The sequence below is a fragment of the Camarhynchus parvulus genome, chromosome 5, assembly GCF_901933205.1.
Source record: "Camarhynchus parvulus chromosome 5, STF_HiC, whole genome shotgun sequence".
Lineage (NCBI taxonomy): Eukaryota > Metazoa > Chordata > Aves > Passeriformes > Thraupidae > Camarhynchus > Camarhynchus parvulus.
The window spans coordinates 39,630,058-39,650,086 of NC_044575.1; the positions used below are offsets into that span (position 1 = coordinate 39,630,058).

At 45.9% G+C, this 20,029-nt stretch overlaps 1 protein-coding gene across 1 annotated transcript; it reads left to right on the top strand.

The window, feature by feature from the left end:
- The first annotated feature begins 1,834 nt into the window (after positions 1-1,834).
- On the top strand, positions 1,835-17,161 carry VASH1 (vasohibin 1). The gene is made up of 7 exons (XM_030948646.1): positions 1,835-2,413; positions 7,278-7,366; positions 8,469-8,525; positions 9,539-9,613; positions 10,566-10,947; positions 11,341-11,453; positions 12,059-17,161. Exons 1-7 carry the CDS (start codon positions 2,153-2,155, stop codon positions 12,129-12,131), a joined length of 1,050 nt encoding a protein of 349 aa, XP_030804506.1. The 5' UTR covers positions 1,835-2,152; the 3' UTR covers positions 12,132-17,161.
- The last annotated feature ends 2,868 nt before the right edge of the window (positions 17,162-20,029 follow it).

Consider the following 20,029-nt stretch of genomic DNA (forward strand, 5'->3'; position numbering starts at 1 on the left):
GGCAATACAGCTCTAAAAGAAGCATTTAAACTCCTTGCTCCCTTCCTTTCCTCTGTGCTGTTACTGGAAATACACCTGCCCCTCAAGCAAAATGCAGATTATGCAAAATGCAGTCCCCCAATGGGCCTCTGCCATTGCATGACTGGCACACTCCCAATCCCGTGTCTCTAGAAGGACTGAGGACATAGGAGGTTATGAACTGTTCTTGCAAAATGTGTCCATTCAGGGGCTGTAGAGTGATTCCTGTCACAGGCTTTGCTGCCTCTTTAGATATAAGGAGTCAATTTCCACCAACCATCAACTGCTCACAAGTAAAAGGCAAAGGCAATAAAAACAATAAAAACTTCACAGAGGTGATAAATCTGCAGTGCTTAAGGTCCCCATTCAAAAGAGATACTTATTCAGTGACTTATATGTTTAAGTATTACAGAAGTTAATGTAGGCTCTATGAAGTGGTGCTGGTGATTTGTTTGGAAGGCAGAAACAGGGATACACATTTAGCCTAATTTTCCTTAAAAAAAAAAAAAAACAACCTTTCAGCATTTTGGGCAATGTTGAGTTCAACAAAAAACTGTGTTCAAGTATTGTGCCTTCAGAAATGATCTCATGTGAGCAACAGCCTAAAGAGCACCACAGAAGTAGAATTTCTCTCTGAAATCCTCTACCCAGCTCTGTAAATGCTATAGCCTGTTCTCAGGGCACATCAAATTCCATGGCAACCGGCATGTATTTCCCCACACTGATGCTGAACCACAGCCTTTTGTTTGGAGTGCTAAATGCAAGTATTTTGAGATGCCCTTCAGAGGGTTCCTCAGCAGCTGACCTGGTAATTTGTACACATTTCTTGTACTTGGTGCTTAAATTACAGAATGCCTTTATGTTAGAGCTTTCAACATGGGTTAATACCACAGGGTGGTGAGAAAACACAGCCAGAGTTAGAGACGTAGCCTAGCTCTTATAGATGAGGACACAACCATTACAGCAGGTACACATTGGAGAATACACTCAAAAATCTCCTGCAGCATGTGGAGAACCTCCCATGAGACATCACACTTCTCAGCAGTACAAGAGAGCTGAAACAAAACCAGATGACGAAGCAGAGCAAAACACTCGGTCTTCCACTTGCGGTCCATCTCCAGACCTTAGCTACGCTGTATTTTGCCTCTTCCCAGGCAGAAGAGCCCTGGTGGGCCCCTCCCTTGAAGGGGACTGGCTATGTGTAGCACACTCCTAGATAAGCGGCGCGGTTCCACAAGAGCCCATCCTTCACCATCGTTTTGTGCTACAGGAGGATCCGAATACGCTCTCCACCCCACACTGCTTCCTACCGGGAAAGCTCATCCCAGCTCTTCCATTCCTCAAAGCTACGTCAACACAGACACCTGCCCCTGGTTCCCAGCAGTGTTTTATGGCCTGTGGGGCCGCCCAGCCCGGCCCCGCCCGTCCCTCACGCCCCCGCAGCCCGAGCGCAGGCCCCGGCATGGCCGCCGCTGCCCCTCAGGGCGACCCCTCAGCAGCCGCTACACGGCCCCGCCCCAGCCCCTCCGGGCCCACTCCCTCCCTCCGCCCCGCCCCCTTATCGCCCTGCCGCAGCCGCCTCCCTTATCGCCCTTATCTGCCTTATCGCCCGCGGGCAGCGACACTGCCGCTCACCCAGCCGCGCCCCGCCAGCGGCAGCCCGGCTCCGTTACGGCGGTGGGCGCACGCTGGGAGCTGGCCCAGGGCGGAGCAGGGCGGAGGGGAGCGGCGCTCGGCCCCGCCCGGCCCGGCCCAGCCCCGCCCCGCCCCGCGCGGGGCTTTGTTCCCCGCATGCAGCCCCCGCTCGGGAGGTGGCCGTGCCCGCCCGCCCCGCGGAGCGCCCGGGAGGCGGCGCGGCGGGGGCGCCCCGGCGGCAGGCCCGCCCCGCGCGGTGCCCGCCGTCACTGCCGCGGGCGCTCGGGCCGCCGGCGCCTCCCCCGCGGCGGCGGCCTGATGCGGTACCCGGCACCGCCCCGCCTGGCTTTTTCTCCCCTTCTCGCGGCGAACCCTCTGCTCTGATATCTCCGGGGGCGAGGCGGGGGCGGTGACGCCCCGTGCCCGGAGCGCCGGCCATGCGGGGCGCGGCCCCCGGCGGCCCGGCTGCGGGCGGCAGGCGCTGAGTGCGGGCGCGGCGATGCCGATGCCGGGGGGCGACGGGGCCGCGGCGGCCAGGCAGCCCCCGTCCGGCGAGGCGGTGGCACCGCGGGAAGAGGAGCAGCAGGAGGAGGAGGGCGAGGAGGATCTTCGCGACGGCGGCGTCCCCTTCTTCGTCAACCGCGGCGGGCTGCCCGTGGATGAGCCCACCTGGGAGCGGATGTGGCGGCATGTGGGCAGGATCCACCCCGAGGGGGAGCGGGTGGCGCAGAGGATCCGGGGCGCCGCCGACCTGCCCAAGGTGAGACCCCCCCCCACCCCACCCCGGGGCTGGTGCGGCGCGGGGTCCCAGCGGAAGCGCCCGGAGCGGACCGTCCCCCGCCGGGCGAACGAAGGGAAGGGGGAAACGGCGGCATCCCGCTGGGAGGAGGCGCCCGCCTGTCCCTTTAGGAGGCCGGTCTCCCCGGCTCGGGAGCGATCCCTGGGAAAAAGGGGCCCCGGGACTGCTCTTGCTGGAAGCAAAGCCACATTTTAACTTGTTGGAGTGCGAGAGGGTATCTGCGGGGCTCTGCCCTGTCTGGTGCACCAGCAGCACCCTCTTCTTCTGCGGCCTTGCTGGAAAACGGACTTCAGGTAGCTAATGTGTGAACAGCCTGGAGGGCGAAGGAGGGGAATGGGCAGTGGCTAAAGAGAAAGACTGGATAAATGATGAAGAGATGAGGAGAGTTAAATTTAGAAGAGTCCAAATACTTGAGGTGGGGGATTGAGACAGACGGAGGCGAGACTTTGCACCTGAAGAAATTTGGTTTGGGTACAGTTTCCCACACCAAAAGGCATTCTGGAACAGAACTGTGTCTGTCAGAAAAGACTTTTGATGCCAAGCGTTTTAAGAGGAGTTAGCAGAGCTTATTGCTGGTGTAGGGTCAGGTGTGATTTCCAAGCATGTTCCTGGCCTTGTTGCAGAGAACTCTATGAAAAGAGGAACCACTGACCATTTCACTGAGCCTTGTACCATACTGAAACATTTCAGTGTGAATTCTTGTGATTGGTGCTATCTGTATTGCATCTCAGCTGGAGAAAAATCTCTCCCTTTTATTGGCATACTGTGAACAAAAGACACTGCAAACATTTGGTGTGTCACTCCATTGGCAGGTTATAAGAGTATTCCCATCACTCTAATAGGGAAATTCAGATACAAAAAGGTAACGCTTTTTCATCTCAGGCTTCTTTAGTGAGGACTTACCTCCTTGGGAAGGTAATTTGAAGTATGGAAGAGCATGCTATTATATACTATAGAGACAATCCATACTGCTTTCCTTGAGGAATTCTGGAGAAGCATGTGATGCAACATCCTTTGTGCAGTAAAGAGTCAGAGGCATCAGTGGCAGCAGCTGGAACAAATCCTGAGTCCTGATTACAGGCCCTATTCTAACTCCATTAGACTTTTCCTTCCTTTTCAGATTTCCTTCCTTTCCTGTGACTGTATCCTGAGCCTAGGTGAAGGCTGAAAGCGTTTCAGGTCAGAACACACACTACCTAATTTCCTAACCATAAGGTTTGATTTGGTCAAAAAAGGTGAGGGAAATGGAAGAAAGAAGGTGACAAACAAGACTCCAGTGAATGATGGGCGGGGAAACACAGTGTTCAGTCCCTTGTTTTGGTCTTCTGTGAAGAAGTTCCCTTATTCTCACTTTAGAGTTTTCATCCAAGAGGGTTACAGTTAGGGGACACCAGTGGTCTGAGGTCTTGTAGTAGGGAGGCAAAATTGGGCTGTTTTGTTTTGAGGGTTGTTGGGTTTTGGGTTGTTGAGGGGTTTTTTGCATCTGCTAGCACCCCTGGGAAATAGATCTGTAAACTCTGCTCTGTATTCAGCACTCTGCCATCTGAGATGCCATTCCCAAGCTCACTTGGCATATAGCTGGGAGGATACAGGAAACCACAAGGCTGGATGAGCTCTGTTTCCTTAGCTCCTTCTCCCTGTAGGGATGTATTTTTTTCTTTGTGGGGTGCTTATCACTACTTGTCTCTGTGCCATCAAGTTTCTTTGGAAGGCTGGTGCAAAAAGATGAGAATCAGGGCAGTAAGTGTACTCTGCAAGGCTAGCTCCTTTGAAAGCCAGGTTCACTCCATGTGCTGGAGGGTGAATAGTGCTTTTCAGGTGTTGGGAATGGGACAGTCACCTACCTACTCCAAAATTTTGGCCATGGATCGTACCCAGCATTGGGGGCTGGGGGAAATAGCTCTCAAAAAAGCTGTCAATAAACTAAAATATTATAAAATGATGACTGGAGGAGGCTGTGATTAGACACATGTTTACAGATCAGCTTCAGGGGCTGTGTCTCTCACTGGAGTCTGGGAGCTCAGAGAGCTCCTCTAGTCTCTATTTCCTTCCAGCAGACTTGGGGTGAATGCCACTCTCTTGTAGGTTGTGTTCTTTCCAGCAACAGGGTGGGGTATTGCCTTGCTTCAAGCTGCTGGAACCATCAAATGGGTCCAGGCTGGAAGTACAAAGTGATGTGTGCTTGGCTCATAAAGAAATCGTGGATTTTAAATGAGATGGTTATAAGGGCAAAGACAGGAGGAGTTGCATCTAATGGATTCAGAACAAGAGAGCCAGAAAAAATAATCAGTTTTTTTCAGTCAGGCTCTCAACCAAGGCTGATACTGCTCCTGTGTTATTAGCAGAAGGAAGAGTAGGGAGGAGCTTGGATACACATGAGTACCATAAAAGAAACCGTTGCTAAACTAGGCTGGCCAGAAGAGCTCCTCTGTGATACCAATAAGGGTGGAGCTTTGCCTGTGCCCTGCTCCCATCTCCTTTTCCTCACATACAGCATGACACACTTGTATATGGAAATCTTGGTTGTTCTTAAGATCCTCTTTCCAAAAGCAGAGTCCCAGTCCCATGCATATAGACAGCCTGCCAGGGTGCATGAATCTAGGAGTGGGGTGATGCAGCTACTCCACACAAGTGATGAGGGATCAAGGGTGTGTTCATTTGGTCTGCTAAGCCTGGCAGAGGTTATATACTTTGGGAAATCTGGGCTCTCTTCAGCTTTCATAATAGCTAAAGGGAAGTCAAAATAGAACCGATTGCCTGTCTTTTCTGTTATAAATAAATTCTTCTCTGCTTTCTGAAGGACTGTGAAAACTAACTAGTATTTATAGCTCTTTGGAGATATGCCCTGGATGATGTCGGGGAAGAAAAAAGTATAAGGATCTCTTTTCCTGACAGTGTGGAATTGAGGGATGGAGAACTTATTCCTCTACTTCTGCTTCTATTGTCCTATTAAAATGCTATAGACCTGATGCAAAAAGAAACTGTAGCCCAGTCTGGGCTGCAGGCCCAGATCTGAGAGAGAGCACAGTGTACTTTCATCAGTTTAATTACTTGAGGTGCAGGAGGTTCTTCCACATTAACTAGTCCCCTGCTGAACTGATTGCCGTTATGCTGTCTCGGTGTTGCACAGTCCTTTGAGGAAAAAGAGATCGGGGGGTCTGTACTAGTGAAGGGAGGAGGAACTACCCACAATCATTAGTCTCTGCTGTCAACATGCACTTAATGTCTGTCTCCACTGAAAAGCATTAAATGCTGAAGAAAAAAACCAAAATTAAATAGTCAGCCTGCCCTGATTGTTACCTCTTTCGTTGTTTCTGCCTGGAAATTATTTCCTATGACTCAGTGTGTCAGCTCACAGCATCCAAACTGACTCAGCTCATGCACTACCAGAGATGGCTCCATTCCTGTGCCACTCTCTGGAGCCTTCCCTGCTCCTGCTGCAGTTGAACAAACCCAGTTTCACATCTGCTCCCACCATGCCTGTGCTGCCCCTGTGAGTGAGGCAGCTGGTGCCTCTGCATGATGTGAGAGGCAGCACCTCAAGGTTGAGAGATCTCTGGTCCTTGTACCATGGGGGAGCACAAGCAAAGTGCAGCCATGTGGCCAGCCAGGAAAGGGAACTGATCTGGCTGAAAACTACCCATGCTTGCTGGCTCAGCTTTCAGCTGCTCCAGGTGCCTGACCTGGTTCACCAGTCACTTGTACCAACACAGGAGAGAAGAAGGAGGTGTATGGAAATGAGTGGCCAAAGAAATACATGTGAAGGGTGCACTAAGCAGTACCACTGGCAATGAAACCATGTCCAGCAGAGGCAGTTGTGCACAGCAGAGTGGAAGGCTCAAACGAAGAACTAGTTCTGACTCACTCTTTCATAGCTGTGGATAGGCCAGCTCTGGGGGAAGTCTGAGGAGGAACTGAAATGCTAAAAGCCAAACTGAGAAAAGATGCAGTCTGATATGCAAGGTGCATAAGCTATCTTTCAGAGAGAAAATATTGGGCTGTTTCTCCAAGCCTATCAGTCATCCCAAACTTGTGTCTTTTTTTTTATTTGTCCTGTGGACAAGTCCCTTCTCTTTCCTTAGACACATTTTCTGACAAGACTACAGTTATCCCCTGCAGAGCAAATGGTGAAAATGGTGAGGAAAATCTGACTGGACCCCTAAGGCTGAGGCCTCGGAATGGGACAGCACCCTGAAAGGTGAACATCCAGAAGTACCCATAAGGCTGAGGCCTCAGAATGGGACAGCACTCTGAAAGGTGAACATCCAGAAGTCATTCTCTGACCGTGTAATTCAAAACACCAGACACTGCAGGGCAGGGAGTCATGCTGTCAAGCTTGTGTCCTAGTCAGTGCCAACTCATCTGAAATGCCAGGAAGCAGTGAAGGACCTTTCTACCCTTGCTTGCAGGACTGTTCCACCCTCTGGTGATAGTGGAAAACTCATTGTCTGTTTTTGCCTCTTTTATTTTTGTTTTGCGCCTTTCAGTTTCAATACTCAAATGAGGCCACCCTCCCTCAGATGATTGCTTTCCTGTCTTGTATCTTGCCTTGTCAGTTAATTCTATCTATTTTGTCCAATGCAACATTGCATAAATACAAGACCTTTTCACATAGTTTCTCTTGCAGCTCTGTGGTGATGCCTCATTCTGAATCCCTTCCCAATTTCCATTGTGGAAATAGAGGAATGTTTCTGGTGTGGTCACTTTGGGCAGCAAAAAGGTCCGGTTTCAGAGGAACATGCCCCCTATAGCTATGTGCCACTGAGTTCAGCAAGAAGCTGGAGAGGTTTGGAAGAAGTGATTTATGTTCTGCTCCTCATTTCAGATTCCCATACCAAGTGTGCCTGTGTTCCAGCCGTCCACCCCCATCCCTGAGCGCCTGGAAGCTGTGCAGCGCTACATCAGGGAGCTTCAGTATCCTTTGCTGTTGCCTTACTCACTGGTGTGATAACCCAGGAAGAAAGAGCAAGGAGACTTTCTTTCCCTGTGACAAACAGAAAAGCTCCTCCTGTTGTAGCTGGAGGAGAACTGAAACTTGTTCCCTGAAAACAGGAAGCTGGACTTGGGATAATATTTTGTTTTGCTGCTCCATTTCTTTTCTTTTTTTGCCCAAGTTACCTTCTGGTTCTGTTCACTGCATGTAACAAATGAGCATGTTGTTAAAGGCCTTTCCCTGCTACCCACTCTTCTAGGTCAGTGGCTTTACAGTGGTATTTCATTAAAAAACATGTATCTGACATCCTGACAGCCAAGTGTCAGATGTACTGCAAACTGCATCACCTCATTGTTAAGGTGTGGGTGAGTTGTGGTGATGGACAAACCTTCTCAGGTCATCCTACTCAATCACTCTTCTCTGTCTAAACAACACTCAGCCACCCTGCTTTTGTGCATCTGTGGTATGCTGCCCCTTTATATGGCAGAGCTGCCTGTGTGGCTGTGTTCTGAGAATGAGATTTCTCCATTCCTGTTGTGCTGGAGAGCAGGTATATGCCATGGAAACACAGTCTAATCTCACTGATGAGATACAGATCTATCTCTGGCTTCAGCCCTAATTCAAGGTAAGAAGGCTGACCTTTTGGCATCTCTCACCCATCCAGGGTGGTTGTGCTCTGGATTGGATCCCAGTCAATCTTAGAATAAGGTACCATGAATGTTTCATTGCTCCATGTACTATGTACAGATTGGAGCAGGAAGAGATTTATCAAACTGTTCTGCCCTGGTAACTGGAAAGCAGAGCAGAGCATGTGCTGTCAGCATAAACCTTTGGGAATTGGAGTGGAAACCCGTGTGTGGATATGAGGAAGAGAAGAATTGACAAGGAAATACAGTGGAAATAAGGAGGATGTGTAAGTGAGAGAAATGCAGGAAAGGGAGGTAGGGATTTTCTTGTGTTGCTGCCACATTTGTGGGATCATGACTTTGCTGTAAGAATAGTAAATAACATAAACATCTTTCAGACAAGTTTTCTTCAAACTCTACTTTCCAAGCTGCCAAGCCCTTAACTTCTTGCTTCCAGGTACAATCACACTGGGACACAATTCTTTGAGATTAAGAAGAGCAGACCTCTGACTGGGTAAGTGCTGGCAGCCTCTACAGCATTTAATCCTTTCTTTGTTGTTGGAGCCCTGTTATACACACTGTTTTTTCTCCATCCCCTGCCCAAGGTCTAGTGGCACTTAGGGCTTTCATTACTGGAGCTGCATCCTGCTTAGGGTAACTTTTTTGTCTGGGGCATAGCTGTGTCTGGTCTTTCTCAAGAAAGAGAGTTTTTTTGTCATGGATCAGTAAATCCAGTAGACCAAAGATAATGTATTGCAAAAATGTGCATATTCTGTGTGCTTCTAATTGGAATGTAACTATATGAACTTCTGAGGAATTCTGAAATTAGGTCCTGCTCTACAAAAGCTTTGTTAAAGCCAAGTATCTTTACAGGACTGATTTCATAGCTCCTGTGACTGCTTTTGCAGAATCTAGGCTCACTAAGCTTTTGGTGACTCATACTTGCAATGAGAAAGGGTATTCTCCTCGTTGCAGATTTCGGGAACTGCTGTGCCCCAGAAGTTCCTGGCAATAAGCACCTGATGTTCATTGACGCTCTTGAAGAGTATATGGAGAATCTCCCAAGACTGACTTCTTATTATTGGTCTAGTCTATAGATTTATGTGGGTCTAAAGGCCTAGTTTTGTAATCAGTCCAATATCTCCTCCATGGTACTCACTGAATAAAGACTAGGGTTAATGCCAGAGAAGAAGGCCTTATTGTCCTTGAGCCTCGTGTGGCAAACATTTTGAGGGTTTTACTTGTGGAGGCATTGGTGCTGTGGTCTCCCTGAGAACCCAGGTTGGCCAGTAAGTAGTTTTGCTGCAACTCACTGAAGTGAATTCCTTGGAAGTAACAACAGCATGTGACAGAGACCTGGTTTGGATTTTGTATCTTCTTAAAGAAGATACTTTGTTCTGTTCCCTATCCTCTGTGGACCACCCTCTCTCCTGGATGCCTACCTATAGTACAAAAGGGCTGAACTGGCCACAGTGCATAGCACAAGCCCTCTAACTGTCCTCATCTTTCCCTTGTCCCACTCTGCAGGCTGATGGACCTGGCCAAAGAAATGACCAAAGAGGCCCTGCCAATAAAATGCCTGGAAGCTGTGATCCTGGGAATGTATCCTTTCCTCTTGGAGTTGTGCATGTCAGCCCACCCTTGTGTTTTTGCCTCTGCTCTCTTGCTTGTGATGCTTTGAGGGTGGTGATAATATTGTCACCAAGCCCTACATTCCTTTTTTTTTCCTCCCCAGTTCTCCCGCAAAAGACCACCAATGAAATCCAAATCCAAGCAATTCTCTAAAGTATCAGAACAACTTTGGAGTTGGTCCTCCTTCACTAAGAAGGGTGGTGCTGCTCTGGTAAGCCATATAAGATTATAAAAGACAAAAGAGCATCTAAAGAGGAGCAAAAACACTAGCTAGAGTTAGGTCAGGAAATCCTTTGTGGATAACATCGCTCCCTTACTGCCTGTATGTGTTCTGCATTAAAATAACTTATGGATCCTCCTCAACTTCTAATTATGGTGTATGTCACTTACTAGCTTAGGCAATACCTTTATTCTTTCTAGATGTGTGTTATCTTTAAGTACACATCTTTCCTAGCTATCTTCCAGATTTAGTTTGTGGTACTTGGGCTGTAGGTTCTTCATGCACCTGGAGGGGCAGAGATGGTGAGAGAATGGTTCAAAAGTGGAGGTTGGTGAGTTTTTATCCTGAAGGTGTATGAAACAGTAGCTAGTGAATGCAGTGTTAACAGTTTGGGAGCTATGGAATACAGTACACTTAAGGTGCTAGCATTGCAACTTCTGCATCACAGAACTGCATCAAAATTAACTTCTCTTTGTTGACTGTCTCCTTGAAGAGGCCAAGTCTGTTTTCTCCATAACCCAGATGAAAGTAGGGCAGCTTGCAATGAGCTGGGTTCTTGATCTGGAGAACAAATCCTGTCTATGTGATGCCTGAATCAATGGGGAATCTGCTAAGCAGGCTGGAAGGGTTTGGAGCAGGTAGGACGTGTCTTGTCAGGAAACTGTTACCACCAGTTATTTCCTGAATAATGGCTGCTGTCAGTTACCTCACCAACAATATGACCACACTGGACCGTTTCCCCATCAGCTTCAAAACCCACTTCTCAGGGAACTACTTCCGACACATCGTGCTGGGGGTGAACTTTGGCGGCCGCTATGGGGCATTGGGCATCAGCCGCCGCGAGGAGCTGATGTACAAAGCACCTGTCTTCCGCACACTGAGCGAACTCATCTTTGACTTCGAGGAGGCCTATCGCCGCTGCTGGCACACTCTGAAAAAGGTGAAGCTGGGCCACTGCGTGTCCCATGACCCACACAGTGTGGAGCAGATTGAGTGGAAGCACTCCATCCTGGATCTAGACAAGTTAACACGGGAAGACTTTCGCAAAGAGCTTGAGAGACATGCCCGTGATATGAGGCTGAAGGTAAGCAGCAAGGATGGAGTAACTCACTGCTACGTCCACTGCCTTGCCTGGCTGCTGGTGTACTGGGGGAATGAAGTGACAGGAAACTTTCTACTTCTAGATGTCTGGAGTGGAAAGTGATTGGAGGCTGGGGCCTCTTTCTTACTGAATACCACCCACTTTATACAGGCTGGTCCCCTAATGGATGCTTGTGCAGTGCTGCAGTTGTGATTAGGTTGGACTGTATGTAGTCCTTGGAGCCATAGCTGTCGCTGTAACTTATTTTTTCTGGCTTTTGCCTTGCCTTTTTGCCTTTTTTTTCCCCATATAATAAATTAGTTAGTTTTTGTGGGTTTTGTTATTACTCACATTGGCTTTCTGCTCATGCAGCTCTTAATTTTATTTTTCTGGCAGATTGGGAAAGGAACTGGACCACCGTCTCCCACCAAGGACAGAAAGAAAGATGTTTCCTCCCCACAAAGAGGTCAGGCCAGCCCCCATCGGCGAAACAGCCGTGGGGACCGACGGTGAGTGGGGCTGCTGGGCAGGAGACCTATCTAGAACATCTGTTTTACTCAGACTCCACCTTGCCGTTCGGTTTTGGATCCTTCTGATGTCCTACTGGGTTTCTTTAGAACAGTGGGTATTTCTCTGACCTGCAGCAGCATTCTTCCATAGTCAGTACCATTGTGAGTTTATCATTGCTTAGGGATTTGAGGGGAGAGCTGGGTTTTTTTCCTTGCTTGTTTTGGCAGGGAGGAGGAGGCAGCTCAAGCAGACAGTTGGTATCTGACTTTTTAGATGTTGGTAGCTGATTTTTAACCTTATGCATGGGTCTGAGCTCTAGTGTCTCACAGACCTGTGCCTCAAAGAGATTCCAAAAATTATTCTGCCACAAGATTGTTTCCTGGTAATAACCTGGGGTTCCAGAGTGGACCTCCTACTTCCTAACTTGCATTCTGTTCTGTTGACATCATTGGGAGAATTACTGGAGGCTGCAGAATAATCCTGTCCTCAGTAGTGCAGGATCAGTATGAAGCTCTGTGTACCTTTTCCTGTGCTGCCATCTCTATGTGCAGCATCACCTGACAGAAAACAGTTTCTGAAGAGCTGTTACCTTCTTTGCTCACAGGCCATCTGGTGAGAAGAAGCCTGCCGATTCCAAAGCCATGCCAGACCTCAATGGCTACCAGATCCGGGTATGAAGAGAGCTGTGCCTTGTGTGCCTGGCTCCACGGACTTCTTGCTGGTCACAGTTGGGACCTGGATCCACCTGCAGTGATTCTGACAAATGGAACAGGGGAGTGGGAGCAAAAGAGAGTGCTGATTTTCCCAGGTGCTTACTAGTGGGCCAGTCCCAGAGCTGGATCCCATGGGTCCCAGAGGATTTGCCTGCCTGTTTCTGGGAGAGGTGACCATCTTAATTCACTTAAGTATTTTTAAAAAAAAAGGAAAAAAAGAAAAAAATGTGTACATTAGTGGGAGTTCACTTCAGGAAGAATATTAAGTGAGTGGGGTCAGTGGACTTGCTATCTTTGCCTTGACAGCAAGTAGATGGAGCATCTTGTCAACAGTACTTCTTCCTTGTGTGCACAGAAGTTTTCAACCCCTGCAAGGCCTGCAGGGCTGAGGGAGAAGTGATGCTGGAATGGGATGGCCCCTGAATCTTGTACAAAAACTCCAGGTTTTGTCATTATGAACACTTTGTTTATCATTGCTCTTGTAAGAGTAGGTCTGAATTTGCTCAGCCTGATTTATTGACCATACAAAGTCTTCTCATCCAGAAAAAACACATTTTGTATGTTTAGTCCTGCCTATTTCAAAGTATTTCATTGTCTCTGAGGGGGTAGACAGTGGAATGCTGGTGAACTGTTGCTGTAGGCCCTTTGGTGGCTGAGTGGATCAGGATATGCCTATACCACTGCTACATGAAAACAGACATAGAGAGCTCAATTGTTCAGCAATGGAGATGGGGCAGATGGGGGCTGGTGGAGAACCTGAACTTCACATCATCTGTTCATCAGCCTTCTCTCTAACTTCTAGTGGCTGCTACTCAGAAAGCTTGTGGCAGGCATTTCAGTCACTGAGGTACGAGTTTTAAGAGTAAAAAGTTAAAGAAGGATGTAATAATGTGAACAGGTTTTACAAGCATTTTTTCCTTTCCACAAGGCTCTTGCTCCTTCCTCCCTATTGTGTTAGTGCCAGAGTTGCATACACATGTTTGTGAGAAGCTCTGCTCAAGGAAATTGCAGCTGCTTTCCTGACAGCTCACCTTGGAGCCTCCTGAAAGCAGTTTCCCACCCCAGTGCCAGAGCTGTGCTTGTGTTCTGGCTCTTTGGATAGCTGCAGTATGTAATAGCACCACTTATACTAACCTTTCCCAAAGGGCTGGGCTGGGCCTCTCTGCCACTTGTGGCCTTTACTTCCTATGCTTCTTTTGGGGGAGTGTTGTACTACTGATTCAGCAGTGTAATGCTTGTCAGAAATCTGGAGTATTGTCAGGATCTCTCTGTTTGAGGCCTAGGCCATGGGAAGAATGGGATTTCCAGAAGTCAGAACAGCATGGTCTTAAAGTGATTTGGATGCATGGATGTGGGGGATGCATAAACTGAGCTTGGGAGTGGGAGTATCCTGGAGAGAAACAGTCTTGTTTTATCACAGCACTGACAAGGAGTTACACTTTCTGAAATACCACATATTTAATTTTGTTAGAACTGAGCTTATTCTTTCCTTTCTTTCTTTGTTAGAAACATGATGGAGCTTAGCTGTACTAGTTTTTCTTTTTGTTACAGTATTCCTGTGCCACATCCTCATAATAAGTAGAGCTATTTTGGTGGCAGAGAATGGGTTCTTAACCCCAAACAAATCAGCTCTTCTGCCTAGTTAAAGCAGTTAATCCTCGAAGCACCACCCACAAGCAATTTAACTCAGACCTTACAGGTTCCTAATTGTACATCCTTAACTGTGATGTAACTTGCAAGATGTATCCATACCACTGCAGTCAGTCCTTCCAATCTCCCTTTGTAGTCTGTACTTTTCTGCTGTGCTGTACAACCAAGAGGAAAACCTGTAAGAAAGTGGCAGAACTTGTTGCTGAGCCAAGAGAAGGTTAATCCAGAAGAGGATGCCAGTTTCCACAGTACAGTGCAACACCTGTCCACTCCCTTATATTCCAGCTACATGCAACAACTGAAGCAGCAGTGACCCAAGCTGCCATTTGAACGTGTCCTCTGGTCATTTTTGTGTGGCTGTAAATTAACATATTTAGTGTTTGGATGCTAACAATGATGTTAGCTGTAAAGGCACCACAGCTACCTGTAAATAATATGGGCCACTTGGAAGCCACAAACTGCCTTTGCATAATGTTTACTATGCAGCAGACTGAAAGTTCAGATGCCACTGTGAATCATATGATAAATACAAGCAGCAGTCAGCAAGGGGAAACTGACTGTCAGGTTTTATAATAAAGTGGATGAAATCCAGAATTTAAAGAAAATTATAAAAGGTGCCTAGAATGCATCTTCACCATGACTTTGTTTAGTCAATTGGTTAGTTAATTCAGAGTAACTGGAGAGCTCTTGAGAGTAATTAGTAGCTTAATGCAGAGAACATTGAATAACTGGAGAGACTTGAGCTTTTTTAGATGGAAAGGGGAAATGTGGGGGTGGGAGGACGACTGCAACAGATGAGACAAGTGAGGGGTCAGCTGCAAGTTAATGATGCTTTCTTGAGAGCAGGACAACAGGGGTGTTCAGCAGTGTTAGATCACCAAGGCAGAATGGCTTAAAACAAAATGCTTTGTTTGACTTTGTAATTAAGAGCTTTCCTGCAGGATGTAACTGAGGCCAATAGCTTAGAAAAAGCTATTAGCTTAGAAAAAGCAAAGGAAATGGATGTTTAAGATATGAATGACAGGTAGAGTTCAAGGTCTCTTAATCCTCAGCTGCAGCTAGACAAGAACATCCTCTTTCAAGATCTAGTTGCACAATTATATATGTTAGGAAGTATTTAATTCTTTGTTTGTATCTAATGTTGATTAACTTCTCAAGATGGATACAGGAGCAGACAGGGTTACCATTTCAAGCCTTCTACTGTGTTTCTCTGTGTAGAATTCCTGCTCCTTACTGTTTCTGTATCTCCATTTCAGTAGATGGTACAAGAAACTGGAAAAGGACCATAGAGTTCTCCCCTTCTTGCTCTCCCCATCTTTATAACAGGATTAATCACGTCAATACAAAGCTTTGCTTTCTTCCTGACAAACAAAACCACATCCTTCCATGACAGAGAGGATTAATGCAATCTAGCTTTATGCTGTAAAAAAGCTGATGGTACAGTGCAAGACAAAGTTTAGCACTTCAACTTCTTTCCTCCCCCTTACTTGGTCTGGTTTCTGGTTTGTCTGTGTTTAACCATAAGGAAAAAAGGCTGGTGATGAGAGTCTTTTTCACTTCTGCAGGCTTTAGAGCTACACGGAAGAAATGATAATATAAGTCATACTCCTTTAGTGCCTGCAGAACAAGGAAGATGGATCTCAAGGAGTCCTATTAATTTTTTAATGTTAAATATTAATAGGGTTGCTCATGTAGCTCTGTGATCTAAATTTCACTGTTCAGTAGGTCTCACATGGTATCTGTTCTGCAGTGCAAGTCCTGTGAACTCTGTGGAAAGGAACTGTGTTTGTACACTAGGAATGGATAGACACTGCCTGCATTGTATGTGAAGCTGAGGTGAGCTTTGAAAGACTTCAACAAATGCTGACCTATTACTGGCAAAACTACTCTAAACGTAATGCAAACCTTGAAATAAGAGCCCCTCTTTATACTTTTATGTAGACAAGTCCCTTGATACCTGGCCAACTGCAAATTTGTTAATGGACAGATTCATTAGTGAGCAAAACTTTCTGCTACAGCATCATTCTAATACAAACTTTGTATATTAAAGAGCAGGGTTGGGTGTCCATCAGTCTGTGACACACTAACTTTTTGTTTTACTGGTAGAAGCTAAAGGAGTCTTTAGGAAATTGGTGTGTGTTAGCAAGTGTTTTAGGTGGGAGTGGAGTGCTTTTTTTTCCAGTTACTATTTTACCTGTGGGCCAGGGAATGGGTCAGTACAGTTTCCTTTGATCTATCAGAATAAATGAAACCAGAACTGTAGTTGAAACATAGTTTCTGTTCACATAGTAGTTGTATTGCTGTTTTCAAATCTGCTTAACAGGATGAATTTTCTTGTAAGTATTTCAGGTGAAAGCCTTAATCAGGTGCCTGCCCCCTAAGGCAGACTCATGTGTGGTGTGGTATAGACTGGAAAATGATTGTCCTTAAAATTTCAGAGTTTAAGAAACCATAATGAACAGAAGAAAGCTCCTATTAGCCAAAGGGCAAGGGTCTGGATTAGACTGGCTTGACCTTGCTCCAGTGGCTCTGGCTAGTCACTTCAGGTGGTTGCTTTAGCTACCTGCTTCTTCTGAGTGAAGTATTTTCAAGTGGTCCTGATGATCAAACAATAGGTATAGGCAGGGGGTGTCCCAGATGTATTGTGTGTGCAAGTCTGGCTGAAATAACACCACACATCCCAGTGGCCTTGCAGTATTGTCCTGACAATATTTAGACCTGCATTATGGATTTATAACTTTACTTAACAAAGCAAGTGCTATTCTGGCTTGATGTTTGCTCTCCCAGAGAAAGGTGGAGATGGCCCCTCTACAGCCAAGCTGAACTCCTTAGGGAATTTAATATTTTTGTGTGTCTTCTGAGCAGGTGTTTACTTGTATCACAACCACTCTCCTTCAGTGGTGCCCTGGCCCTTTCTGCTCCAGAGCAACTCAGTTTAGGCTCAGAAGGCTCCTGAATCCCCCATAATCTCTGCAGAGCAGAGTTTCCCTCCAGGTCAGGGTTGAGATGGTGCTAGTGGGACCAGAGTGGTCCCTTTCCATGCACAGCAGTATTCTACTCCAGCACTGATAGGGTGCTCCAAAACCATTTACATCTTTATCACTGGTACAGCTCAGAACTAAGAAATTGAAAGTTTCTTTCTTTAAAAACAGTATCATGTGTGTCTTTTTGTAATTAATCAGTGTAGTTCTGTGTTCTTATGTAGCCAACACAGAATTTTTATTTAGATTTAGGTTTTTACTGCACTTCCCATGGCCTTCATGTTGATACTTCTTCCAGCTTCCTTTGACACTTAGACAATAAAATTCCCTCTGTACTGCTCTTAGCTTGTGCAGAGAAAACAAGTGGTCTGTACTGTCCTTCTTTTTGCTTTAAACCTTCCCATTACATGTCAGCAGAAAGTCAAAGGGACAGCCTTGAGTGATGGTATCAGGCAAATTATGTAAAGATGTCCTTTACTTGCTACACTAGTGGACATGGAAGAACGCTCATCCTCCTTTAATCATCTGACTAGGTGAGTATGTCTGTGCACACAGAGGCAGCTGCCAGAGTTAAGTACATATGTAGCTGTTTAGCAAAGGCCAGAATTCAAGTTTTCCCTCTTGAATTGCCATCGGCCAGGCTGGATGGGGGAAAAAAAATCAGCACAGGCAGCATCAAAAATTTCACTCTTACAATACTGTACCAAACAATACTGTAAGGGTTAATACAAACCTCTTCTTGCACTGTTCAACTTGTCAATGTACAATTCAGTCTCCCTTCCTGGCCTGAAAAGCAATTCTCCTCAAAGTCTGCTTAGTGACCTTCCAGACTAATGACCTCACCAGGACTTCTCAAGACAAATGCTGGGTTAATAAAGGACAGTCAGCTGCAAGATTCAGTGCAAGGTTCCCCAGCAAGGAGATCCAACTTTATTCAGGCTATCATCTTTCAGGCATAACATACCCCTTCTCTGTAGGGAAATGAGTAATAGCTGGGACCGGGGCCAGGATGTAGGCAAGCTTACAGTGTGTATAGGAAAGAAATAAACATTCTCTGACCTGTTATTCCAAAGAGAAAGGCACATGCAATAGTCCATCTTAGGCAAGTTAATTATATGAACTGCTTCTGCCCTGAGCGAAAGCAATTGCACAGTTCTAAGCATCTACTTCAGATGCTTGCTTGAAAACTCCCTCTGCTCCATGCCTTATAGATTTTGCTTTAAATCAGGTAACTCCTATATCCCCTATGGATGTATAGATCAGGGTGGAGTGAGAATAGCAAAACAGTGATGCAGCCACAGACTTTCTGCTCCCTCTTACATCAGGCTTTTCCCCTGCGACTGGTGGTTCCTGCAGTTTTAAAGTCAGTTAGAGATTATGCTGCTTGCACCTTAAGTGGAAAATCTTTATTGTGGGAAGGATAAACAATATGTTGAAACAGAAAATAAATTAAAAAACCCCAAGAAACAAAAAAACACACCCTGTCAGTTTTTACACTGAGAGGCCCACGACTTACGGTTCTCACATGTCTAAAAGCACACAGAAATTCATTCATGAGAGAGTGAGACTGAGCCTTAAGAGCACCATTCATGCAGTAACTGCAGGATTATGGCAGGCAAAGGCATATGACATGCTATGGATAGCAGGCCATTACAGAATTAAGTTAACTCAACCAGGCTTGTTTTCCTGGATTATATTTTTATTTCAGCAAAGAGTGAGTGCTATCTTATCTCTAACCTCATTTTAAGGGAGGAAAGGAAGAGAGGAATAACTATAGAATAACTACTGCATTCATCTACTCCCAGTTCAAGAGAGCTCCAGGCACTGGCCAATAACTGAATATATACACTAAATATAAGTAGAAGGCTTTGCATCCAGAAAGAAAATTTAAAAAACCTGAATAAAATTGCTAACGCTTGAAGCCAAGAGGTTTTAGGGGTTTAGTTTTTTGGTGTTTTTTTGGTTTTGTTGGGTTTTGTTTGTTTGTTTGGGGTTTTTGGTTTTTGTTGGTTTTGTTGTTGTTTTTGTTGTTGTTTTTTGGGTTTTTTTTTGTTGTTGTTCTTTTCCTGGTGTATAGAAATTAAAGACTGGATGGAACAAATACATCTTTTGTTGTAGCATAAGCCAATGTCTAGCTTAGTCCTCCCGCTTGCCAGACTTGGACCTTGAAAGCTGCTGTGTTTGTCTTATCAAAGTTATAAAAAAATTTCCAGCTATTATACAAGAGCACGGAATGTACAGTCTAAATCTGAAAGAAAATAAATAATTTCTAAAATAAATAAAAAGAAAAATAGCTTCAAGACTAGAATGACATTTTCAGTGGAAGCAGGAGGACAACTTGACAGGAGACGCCAAACATTTACAGCTGACAAAAGGAGTTAGAGGCATGCCAGCTGTTTAATCTGTCATCTTGGTTATCATTGTAACAGGTGAGTTCCCTTCAGAAACTCAGTATCATAGTTAGAAATACAATGCAGAGTATTCAATTCAGCTTGTGCATTTCAACATGGCAGTGCTATGGGAAGCACTACAGGCCAGGCAGCTACAGTCTGGTAAGAAGCAGGTCACAGCCAGCAATTCAGTTAGTCTGCACAACAGGAAGCCTGAAAGGAAATGGTATCCCACTAAGGCTTGTGTGCTGCCTATTTAGGTAAGCAACAAAAGGGTTCATTTGGATGACCCATGGGTATGTCTGCAAATATCTAAACAGTACATCCAATAAATGTTCAATACTGAGGTGGTGGCAATGAGAGCAGTTATTGGACTGCAGCAACACGCTGCTTTGCAGACTGTTTGCCAGCACCATCACCAACACATCGTTAAGAGCAGGACTCATACCTTGATCCACTGAGATGCTGAACTTCTTACAACCTCTTGGAGACTCCTCAGAGCAGACAAACTAAGGTCAAGTATATTTCAGAGCCCTGCCTTCACAAAGCAGGTGGCATACAGAGCACTAACAATAAATCTGAAACTTCTGGTTTTTTTGTTTTATATAACAAGTGTTACTCCCATCTAAGTGTTCATTCCAGAGCTCCCACTCCTCCCACTTAATTTTTCAGGGGTGAGGAAACCCACTGTCTTACATCTTGACACCATTTATATGTTGCATTTATAATAGCACTTAGCTCTAGAGAATTTCACCCAAAACTTTTAACTGAAGAAATGCAGCTGCAGAAAAAATAAACATCAGTAACTCAGAAAGATAACTGGATAGAGTAGTCATGGGAA

Excerpts from the sequence above, each read along its gene's own strand:
- VASH1 (XM_030948646.1), top strand. The coding sequence starts at position 2,153 with ATGCCGATGCCGGGGGGCGACGGGGCCGCGGCGGCCAGGCAGCCCCCG. Across the intron at positions 2,414-7,277 it reads GCGCCGCCGACCTGCCCAAG|ATTCCCATACCAAGTGTGCC; the intron begins GTGAGACCCCCC and ends TCCTCATTTCAG. Across the intron at positions 11,454-12,058 it reads AACAGCCGTGGGGACCGACG|GCCATCTGGTGAGAAGAAGC; the intron begins GTGAGTGGGGCT and ends CTTTGCTCACAG.